General features: G+C 38.9%; 1 protein-coding gene across 3 annotated transcripts in view; it reads left to right on the top strand.

Annotated features, from left to right (window-relative positions):
• Nucleotides 1–8450: 8450 nt before the first annotated feature.
• Nucleotides 8451–11535, top strand: part of LOC308309441 (uncharacterized protein) — a 50598-nt gene continuing 47513 nt past the window's right edge. For all 3 annotated transcript variants that reach the window (XM_080755283.1, XM_080755284.1, XM_080755282.1), the window contains exons 1-2: nucleotides 8451–8570; nucleotides 10980–11205. In XM_080755283.1, coding sequence (XP_080611409.1) covers nucleotides 10983–11205 — 223 coding nt within the window. In that variant the 5' untranslated portion in view covers nucleotides 8451–8570; nucleotides 10980–10982. The remainder of the gene's footprint in view (nucleotides 8571–10979; nucleotides 11206–11535) is intronic.

Genomic DNA, 11535 nt, shown 5'->3' with positions numbered 1-11535 from the left:
TGTGCGTGCGTGTGCGTGCGTGTGTGTTGTGTACACGCAGGTCTGTTGTAATGCACTGGGATGTAACTAATTATTTTAAGTATTTTAAAAATCACTAATTACTAGGGATGCACCGAAAGGGACTTTCTTGGCCGAAACCGATTACCGAATATAAGAAACAGTTGGCCGAAAACCGAATACCGAATAACCGAAAAGATTTAATATTGTATATATTTTTGCCTACCATTGCCGTCATTGCCGTACCTTAAAGCTACCTGATTTATGGTTATGGCAAAACTTAACTTCAATAATAATCACTGTTATGGGTCCATAAAACATTTATTCAGCTCATTTGAATGCATTAATTGCATACACTATTCGGTGATATATTTTCTGCCTATTCGGGCCGAAACCGAATAGGCCGAAAATGCTTTTTTAGCCATTTTCTGCCGAATATTTTCTGCGGCCGAATATTCGGTGCATCACTACTAATTACATAACAATTTTGTCCTTTCCTTTGTTGAGTTTTGTGTTTTTATATTATAGCACTATTTGGGAATCATATTTGAAGGAAATAATTAGTATCTGCTAATATACTTACTTAATGTACCTGATTTTATTAGGCACCACTCCAAGTTCCTGCCATACCTGGAGAACTTGTATAAACGTCGGGAGAGTTGGTCACTCAGCTACAGACAGAGCTTGCCAACACGTGGTAATAATACCAACAATTTTGTGGAGGCAGCAATGCACGTCATGAAAGACATCTTCTTCAAGCGGACTGTTGCCTTCAACCTCCCACAGCTCTTTGACCTACTGACCTCCAACCTGGAGTTGTACTACAACGCTCCATTGACCAGTGTTGCTCTTGGACAGCCGACAGCTGTCCAGCCATCACGGCGCCGCCCAGATATAAAATACTTTGACGTTCGTCAGGTAATATCTTTTCCATAATGTGTCCTTTTTGTAATGGTTGGGTTTCATTACATATTCTGTTTTGGAGGATCCTGATGTAAACAAGTCTTTTTCTGATTTTATCCTCGTATCAGCTTTTGCATTGACCTGTACCTTCGTTGAACTGTAGCCATTCTACAAACTGTGAATAACATAATCAATCATTTTCTAATACCTTTTACAGATCAGTGACAGATGTTTTGAGGTGAGCATGGCTACAGTGTGGGCAAAAAACCAAGGATGGCGATGCACCACAAATTAGCTGATTCTGTAGGAAGAAATTGCTCACACCCAAACAAATAACCATTCAGTGCAGTAATTATAGACCCGAGACCATATTCTACAAATGTCTTATTTCTATATCAGTGGTACTATTTTTTGACCACGGTCACATATTAACTGTATTAGTAGAGGGACCCCCACATGGTAACTCATTTCTCTACGGTTTCGGACGTGGGGTGGTCTCTAATGTTTTAATAGGAAAATATTTTGTAAAGAATTGCTGCTTAACCCACTTTGAGAACCACTGTCATAAGGTGTACGTTTTAAATAGATCTACAAGCTCATAGTGCTATTTTCAACAGCTTAAGGTTGCCTGAAGAAGGTCAGTAGACAAATAAATACATTGATTGTGCGCAGATCTGAGTGTGAGGAGCTTCCCTTTATTTCTTTCTCATGTTCCTTTGTGGCTCCAGCGCCTCTCTTACGTTTTTTCAGCTTAAGGTTAAAATAAAGTGTTTAAAAGCTTAAGTGACACATGCCCTCCTCCCGTGGCTCCCAGTTGCTACGACAAAGAAATATGAATAGGGATAAGAGGTTTTCCTTTTCTTTTACATTTCATCATAATTTATTTAATTTGTAGTAGGCATAAAGTTATTCTTTCATTTTGATATTGCAAAACAATGTTGCCTATACACCAGATAAAAATAAGAATCAAATTGAATCAAGGAAAATAGAAAAATACACTTATTTGTTTTCACCACCAATGCTGCTGGCTTACTGGTACTGGTACAGTATACTTGATATATGCTTTGAGAAATTAGCAAACAAAATGTAATATTGAAAGACCAGAAAAATCACAAATACTTAAAGTTTGAATATTAGTATATATTTGTGTGTGCGTGTGTGACGATATTTATACTTTAGGTCCAATTTTATCCATTAGAGCAGGCGATAGTGTATAATTAATAAGCTGTTTAAGTAGCGAAATTAATACTACAGGCGAAAGATTAATAGTACGGTGTTGAATTAATAAGCTGTGTTGAATTAATAAACTGTTTAGGGCTGCGAAATTGCTAGTACAGGTACAGTTCTACAGGTAAGTACAGGCGAAATCTCTCAGGTTGAAATACTCCTGTTTCTGGGTAGACGGTGACACGCTGATGCGAGCCTTGGGGGCGTGTGGTGATTGACAGGGGGGCGTCGCCATCATGTAATCAAATTTATATACATAAAACACATCAATCAAGTTTATATAAATAATAAAACACATCAGGTAACCAAGTTTATATAAATTAAATAACAACTAGTTTAATTCACATCCATTAGTAGTTATAATTGAAATAAACAACTATAGTTTAATTGACAACCATTCATTATTATGTATGAATGAATGAACCATTGTAAATCGCTTTGAGCACATGGAAAAGCGGTATAAAAAAAATGCAATTCATTATTAATAGTTATAAATGAAATAAACAACTATAGTTTAATTCACATCAATTCATTATTAATAGTTATAAATTAAATAACGACTAGTTTAATTCACATCCATTCATTATTAATAGTTATAAATGAAATAAACAACTATAGTTTAATTCACATCAATTCATTATTAATAGTTATACATTAAATAACGACTAGTTTAATTCACATCCATTCATTATTAATAGTTATAAATTAAATAACGACTAGTTTAATTCACATCCATTCAATAATGGTAGTTAAATAACTACCTTCATTTAAAGTAAACAATTAGGTGAATTCTTAGCATATATTTTATTTAACCAATAAATATAAAAACACATTGAGAATAAAGTTTATTTTATTGTTAAAAGGTTAGTGTGAACTGGCCATTCGAGTACATTTATTTAGGCTCCATATTGTTCCTAAAACATGCAGTGGTTCCCAAACTTGTCCATGTCAAGGAACCCCAAATTGACACTAATTAGCCCGCGGACCCCCATTTGAATAGATATGCTAGGGACCCCCATTTTAATAGATATGCTAGGGACCCCCATAAGAGAAGATTGTGACAGCTCTAGCAGTGATTAATTTCAATGACTCCCATTTAATGGCATTTCTATCTCTGGGACCCCCAATTTATATTGTAAAATCAAATAATCAATGTTAATTTAACACTGAGAGTGTAGAAAATATAAATGGAACCAAATGGACCCATTTGGTTCCATAACGGGTCCATTTGGTTCCATCTGTCCACAGAGTTACAGACCCATAAGGGTCCATTTGGTTCCACACAGCACAGATACAGCAGAATGTAGTCTCTGATGCTACCTGGTGGTAACAACAGACAACTGCAGTATGCGGCAGCGTGTATTTCATCCGTACGACGGTGACGCGCGTCGAAAACAGCCGATGTTTAGGGTTCGTACTTCGGCTGTTTTCGCCGACTGCGCAGCCGCAGTGCCGAGTCACAGAAGACTAGCTAGCCAGCTAGCCGCTAGCCGCTAGCTAGTAGCTGTGTGTCTTCATGACGTAAAAACGACACTTTATTTGTTGTAAAACTTTCTTTATTTGAATCGACAGTTTGTGTTAAATAATCTTCTATTTTTTAGAACAACAATAAAACACTTAGACACGTATTAATACCCATGAAGATAGCATAAAGCTATCGATAGCTAAAGCTAACCTATTGTTGTGGGCTCGCTACAGCGAGCACACACTAGTTATTGCCAGCCTATATTTATTCTTTATTTATTCCGCCGCTTTTTTTTGGCACCCTACTACTTCCACATACTTTATGCTAGAAATTTAGTTCAAACTTCAAACTGTTCAGCTCTTTGCAGTGATGGGTGCTTGTATTTTTATTTTTACAAAGTTTTATACTTTTTATACTTTTTAACTTTTTAACTTTTTTTAACATCCTTTATAATGAGAGTCGATGGAAGAAAGGTCCCATTTTTCACAGTTAACTTTTTTGAGCTCTTATTACTCCGTCATACTTTCACTTTGAAACTTCATTCAAACTTTATAATGTTCATCTATCTTTGAACTTTCATTGGTGAAAAAGTTGTTTTGAAAAAGTTTATACTTTTTAAAATATTTAACTTTATTTATAGTTTTTTCCTGCCATTGACTTTGTATGGGATTTATCTCTAAATCAACCTCACTTTTGCAGCCTCATTACTCTGGCATACTTTGTTGTAGAAACGTGATTTAAACTTTAGAACGCTCACACGACTCTGGACTCTGGACGGTTCAAACCGTATTCGAATACGTTGAACGGTTTTTCCGAAATCGCAGTTCAATCGCAGGCCGTTTCGCATAATTAGTGCCATTTTAGAGTGCGGGCCTTTTTGACTAGAGTGTGGAGACTGAAATTCTTTCCTTGAAAATTTACCAAACAAATTGTCGTCCCGGCCAAAGTATTCATTTTACACGCATGTTCTTTTGTCATTTTGTAGCCACACATGTCCTCTTTCACACAATGTGACCACCAAAGCACAGAGACATACAGAATGTGAACTACGGCCTTTTAAGTGACACAAAAACAGTCAATCTGCTCATTGACCTCCATTGTATAATTCTTACGAGGAAATTATCGCGCTGACAATTCTTAACTCGCTCTTATAACCACATTTTCAATCGTACCAACACCACAATCGCACATGGTGTACCTCAATATCTCAGGCCACTCACAGCGAAAAAAATATTTGCATTCGACTTTTACTTTTTGCGATAGAGCAATTTGTTCGGGGCATAGTTTTCCCCCCTTCAGAACCATTGTAATCTCCCAGTCATAGTACTGGCATAGAACTTGGAAGTCTTTTACTTCCACAGCTGAGACATATAAGGGCTTAATTACAGGGCTGACATTAAAGTTACAAGATCTCAATGAGTTGCTCTGCGATACCTTGTGAGCTTGTAGGTCTGCTATTTGTGCAATTGGCTGGCCTTTACACAGCTCTCGCAAGAGCACGCACGCACACACGCACACACACACCCTGTCTTCCTATTGGCTGGCCTTTACACAGCTCTCGCAAGTGCACGCACGCACGCACGCACGCAAAAAAATGAAAAAAAGTATTTTTTCCAAAAAAAGTATTTTTTCCAAAAAAAGTATTTTTTTGAAAAAAAAGTATTTTTTTGAAAAAAAGTATTATTTTGAAAAAAAGTATTATTTTGAAAAAAAAGTAATTTTTTGAAAAAAAAGTAATTTTTTGAAAAAAAAGTAATTTTTTGAAAAAAATGAAAACTTAAAAAAAAAAAAACTTTAACCTCTTTTTTTTTTTTTACTTAAAAGAAAAAACTTGATTTTTTTTAATAAAGATTTTTTTTTTTTCATTTAAAGAAAAACTTTTATAAACACTTCTACAGCTTCCACATACTTTATTCCGCTTTATGCAGTTATTTATGCTTAAACTATAGTTTTTCCAAATGTTCATACTTTTTAAAACTTTTACTTCAGCTTTAATACATTTTCTACTTTTGTTTACAATATGCTACAGTCCCGAAATTTTGATTATGGATTTAGACCACCAATGGGAACACTATTACTCCGGTCCCCGAGTTTCAAACTTGACACGGCAAAAACTTTATACATTGCAATGTATGCGAGCCCACGCAGTTTCTACAGGAACTGCCTTTCTAGTTATTAATGTCCTCACTCTATTATTTTCTGCTATTATTTTAATGTTTTATTCCTGCTTTTCTTTTCTTTTTTTCGCCAACTTTGAGCTGCATTTCATTTCATGAAAGGTGCTACAAATAAATAAATACATTTTATTATTATTATTATTATTTCGTTTTATTAACGCACAGTGCGCATGCTCAGTTCCGAGCGGCCGAGCAGCGTAGATCGGCTGTTTCCGGAGTTGCGGTTGTATTTTGAAAGGAAAGCGGAAACACGTCGGACTTTTGACGAATTAACTTGACACGTCGCAGTAACTTTTATTTTGTAAACCTTTCACCGGAAGTGGGTGGAAGAGCACGCGCCTTTGACAACATTGTTGTGAAACACTTGGACGGAGAGTCGTAACGAGAGGCTGCACATCCGGTCAGTACCGGATACGGACACCAGCCCGTTCGTGGTGCATGTGTGTGTGCAGCGAAAGGACCGGATGCGGTAGGCGGGTTCTAGAAAGGATGTGAGCACCGAGCAGCCAATAGGAACCCAGCATTTATACAGCTTATCTCTGGGTGCGTTCGGTTCTCACACACTGAGCGGAACTGCCCATACTAACTAACAGGCGCTGCGCTCCTGGACGGTCCCGGCGGTCATTTCCGAACACTCTCCATTGGATTGTCAATAAAGTTTTGTATGACAAAACAAGTGACGTCACAGGTGTCATGGCGGCCGACAGTTGGAGTTTGTTTTATGCTCTAGCTTTTGGAGTTTCTCTGTTGAAATGTCTGTTTCTGAACGCATAGTGAGTCTAATATTATTATTATAATGTTTCATGTTTATAAATAGTTGTTGTTTATAATAGTCTTTTTATACAGCAAGGCAAGGCAAATGGCTTCTTGGTTAGAGTTGGTGACAATGTTATCACACGTAAAGATGAAATTACCTACCGGTTCCATCCTGGAGGCAAATCTTTCCGGTGATAAAATCGCCACCAACGTAATCAAAAAAGTCAACCAAAGAACAAGATTCCTTTACAGGATCTCCTCACTGGTCAACAAAAACACCTTGAAGACCTTAACAGGAGCCCTCGTACAAGGTTTCTTTGAATATGCATGCACCTCCTGGTACCACAGCACCTCAAAGGCCCTTAAAACAAGGCTCCAGACCTCCCAAAACAAACTGGTCAGGCTCCTACTTGGCCTCACCCCCCGAACCCACATCACCCCTGCCCACTTTGACAGGCTGGAATGGCTTAGGGTCGACGACAGAGTGGTCCTGTCTACTCTGTTCACGAGACCCGCGGGAATATAAATATAATATATAATATACAGGAATGTACATGAATGAACGGAAATGTGTACGAAGAGGTGTTAATCAAGTAATTATACTTGATTCTCAAGTGAGGACGCTGGCGTCGACTGTTCGCCGCTTCACCTCCCAATGAATGAAATGAATACATTGTAAAGAAAGAGCTTTGAGCACTTGTAAAAGCACTATAAAAATGCAATTCATTCATTATATTACTACTTTACAGAGTAATGAGTAGTGTAAGGTTTTACTCTGTCAAAACAGTAATGTTATACCTGTTACTTTGTAAAGAAAAAATAGCACATAGGCTATTACATATTAGTCAGGATTTGTTGACTACCGTTTGAAAACATTTAATTTAAAAGTTCAAGAGAGATTGCTGCTTTATTTTCTGGCTGACGTGACTCTTCTTCTTCTTATTATTCAAAACTATTGGATTCAGTTCTAAAAGTATCTGATGTGTTGTTGGGCCAACTGGCCACAAGGCGGCACTGTTGTACTGCTGACCAGTAGAGGTGGCGTCTATGAAGGAATACATGTATTTGATTCTAGTAGTTTGGTAACTTCATTCGTCACCGTGTGTCTACTTGTTATTATTTATAACATAATGATATAATTATAATGATATAAATACATTATGTATCAAATTATGATACATAATGTTTATAAATGAATGTATATATTTATAATATTTATTCTAGTAGTTTGGTAACTTGGTAACTGTGTGTGTGTGTGTGTGTGTGTGTGTGTGTGTGTGTGTGTGTGTGTGTGTGTGTGTGCGTCTGTGTGTGCGCGTGTGTGCGTGTGCGCGTGTGTGTGTCAGTCACTCCACAGACTTCGAGGTCCACAGGAACTGGTTAGCGATCACTCACAGCCTCCCTGTGTCCAGATGGTACCACGAGGTCTGTAGTTCAATTCCTATTCCCTTAACGAGGTCTGTAGTTCAATTCCTATTCCCTTAACGAGGTCTGTAGTTCAATTCCTATTCCCTTAACGAGGTCTGTAGTTCAATTCCTATTCCCTTAACGAGGTTTGTAGTTCAATTCCTATTATACCATGATTCCTATCATTAGTATAATAGGAATTGAAAGAGTTCCAAATGGACGATGCTTTTAAACTCCACAAGCAGATGACCATTAGATCTAAGCACTAAGTGGTGCTCAGATCTATAGTTTCTTTTATCACTTTCACAAATTAAATCAGTTTTATCTTAAGGATTTAAAGTGAGCTTGTAGATCTGCTATTGTTTCAGCTTTTTGGCGTATGGTTAAAATGGCAAAAACTACATTCATATAATGTGTGTGTGTGTGTGTGTGTGTGCGTGCGTGTCTCAGAACCAATCAGAATGGACCTTGGACTACCCCCCGCTGTTTGCGTGGTTCGAGCTGTCTCAGCTGGCTCAGTATGCTGACTCCAACATGCTCCTAGTGTCCAACCTGGAGTACTGCAGCCCTGCTACACTGCTGTTCCAAAGACTGAGTGTCATCTGTACTGATGTACTCTTTATGTACTCTGTTAGAGAGTGAGTATAAATACTATAATACTATTACTACTGATGTACTCTTTATGTACTCTGTTAGAGAGTGAGTATAAATACTATAATACTATTACTACTGATGTACTCTTTATGTACTCTGTTAGAGAGTGAGTATAAATACTATAATACTATTACAGAGCTTCCGTTGCTCCAGACTGTATGACGGAAGCATTTATATTTTACTCATGATCAGAGCTTCCGTTGCTCCAGACTGTATGACGGAAGCATTTATATTTTACTCATGATCAGAGCTTCCGTTGCTCCAGACTGTATGACGGAAGCATTTATATTTTACTCATGATCAGAGCTTCCGTTGCTCCAGACTGTATGACGGAAGCATTTATATTTTACTCATGATCAGAGCTTCCGTTGCTCCAGACTGTACGACGGAAGCATTTATATTTTACTCATGATCAGAGCTTCCGTTGCTCCAGACTGTATGACGGAAGCATTTATATTTTACTCATGATCAGAGCTTCCGTTGCTCCAGACTGTATGACGGAAGCATTTATATTTTACTCATGATCAGAGCTTCCGTTGCTCCAGACTGTATGACGGAAGCATTTATATTAGACTCATGATCAGAGCTTCCGTTGCTCCAGACTGTACGACGGAAGCATTTATATTTTACTCATGATCAGAGCTTCCGTTGCTCCAGACTGTATGACGGAAGCATTTATATTAGACTCATGATCAGAGCTTCCGTTGCTCCAGACTGTACGACGGAAGCATTTATATTTTACTCATGATCAGAGCTTCCGTTGCTCCAGACTGTACGACGGAAGCATTTATATTTTACTCATGATCAGAGCTTCCGTTGCTCCAGACTGTATGACGGAAGCATTTATATTAGACTCATGATCAGAGCTTCCGTTGCTCCAGACTGTACGACGGAAGCATTTATATTTTACTCATGATCAGAGCTTCCGTTGCTCCAGACTGTACGACGGAAGCATTTATATTTTACTCATGATCAGAGCTTCCGTTGCTCCAGACTGTACGACGGAAGCATTTATATTTTACTCATGATCAGAGCTTCCGTTGCTCCAGACTGTATGACGAAAGCATTTATATTAGACTCATGATCAGAGCTTCCGTTGCTCCAGACTGTACGACGGAAGCATTTATATTTTACTCATGATCAGAGCTTCCGTTGCTCCAGACTGTACGACGGAAGCATTTATATTTTACTCATGATCAGAGCTTCCGTTGCTCCAGACTGTACGACGGAAGCATTTATATTTTACTCATGATCAGAGCTTCCGTTGCTCCAGACTGTACGACGGAAGCATTTATATTTTACTCATGATCAGAGCTTCCGTTGCTCCAGACTGTATGACGGAAGCATTTATATTAGACTCATGATCAGAGCTTCCGTTGCTCCAGACTGTACGACGGAAGCATTTATATTTTACTCATGATCAGAGCTTCCGTTGCTCCAGACTGTACAACGGTAATACAAACGGGGAATTCTGCGTTCCTTGGTAAATTTTAACATTTTCCATTTTATGTACCTGTGGGTGTCAGTGTGCAGAAACACTTTGATGTTACCAATCCTTCCCCTGTGAGTAGAAAATGAAGACATGCACAGTATACGCATCCTCCTTGTACCTCTCTCTCTCTCTCTCTCTCTCTCTCTCTCTAGTCAGCGAAAGTTACCAATCTGCAAAATATGACTAATAGCTTTCTTCACAAATATCACCTCTCAATTTGTTCCAACCGAACCTTGTGACAGCTGCTGAAAGTTGGGGGTACCATTAACAACCTATATGCAGGCAAAATGTTCTCATTTTTAATCTGCTTTAGTTTAAGTAGCATGTGACGGGTCAAACTAGGGGTTTTCTCCTTGGGCTAAAACGTTTTGTTTTTTTAAGATATTTTTTGCGGCTTACGCCTTTTATTGGTTTTTGAAGGGACAGACAGTAGGCTGACAGGAAACGGGAGAGAGATGGGGGGATGACATGCAGTAAAGGCCGTGTCGGGCTCGGGAGTCGAACCCGCGGCACACTGCGACTGGATTACTAGTCGGGTGCCCAAACGGTTACGCCACCGCCTGGGCCGGCTAAAACGTCTTTGTGCAAAACAGAATCATGAAAAACCCCTATAGTTTGACACGTCACATGCTACTTAAAGCAAAATGGAAATGAGTAAATTTGCATATAGGTTCAGGTTGTTAATGGTACTTGGAACTAGAACTTTCAGCACCTGTCGCAAAGTTTCCCAAGGGAGTTGGGTTGGAACAAATTGAGAGGTGATAGTAGACACCTTTTATGAACATATTTTGTGAAGAAAGCTATTGGTCTAAGCATTTATTTTGCAGGTTGGTCACACATTTGGCTTACTTTCCCTAACTACTCTCTCTCCACTCTCCTTCCCTCCCTCCCTCTCCTCCAGGTGATGACCTCCTTCTCCCTCTCTCGGCTGCCTGGTGCTTCACCCCTGCTCGGGTCAGAGTTCAGCTGTGACGTCACCAACGGGGAGGTGGCTCCCGGTGCGTCGCTGCGGGTGACGGTCACTTACGCCCCGCTGGCCGCAGACGCAGTCTCTGTCGACTACCTGTCCCTGACCTATCCCGGATCGCTCAGCAAAGCCCTGCTCAAACTCACCGGGAAATGTATAGGTAGGTATACAGGTGCACTATGAATCGTTTTAGGGCGAGAAGAAGCGAACAGGCAGTGGGTGAGGGCACATTTTCATAATTGTTCAAACTTCTTATACTTCTTAGACTTTCAGAAATGCCAAAAATATGAGATTTATAAGCTCACAACATGTTGTGATGTGATGTCTTGTGAGCTTGTGTTAGCAAGACACCATTGTACGTCTAAGTATAAAGTAGGGATTTAGTGGTTAACCGTTTTGCTTTTGGAAAGCTCTCGTTAATGGCAGTGGTGGAAAGTAACTACATACATTTACTTAAAGATGGAGTGCCACAATTTTTGTATTTTTCCAG

Source organism: Protomyctophum bolini, assembly GCF_963924005.1.
Source record: "Protomyctophum bolini genome assembly, chromosome: 22".
Taxonomy (NCBI): Eukaryota; Metazoa; Chordata; class Actinopteri; order Myctophiformes; family Myctophidae; genus Protomyctophum; species Protomyctophum bolini.
Note: the sequence above shows the minus strand (reverse complement) of the source record. Positions and strands in the feature narration are given on the sequence as shown.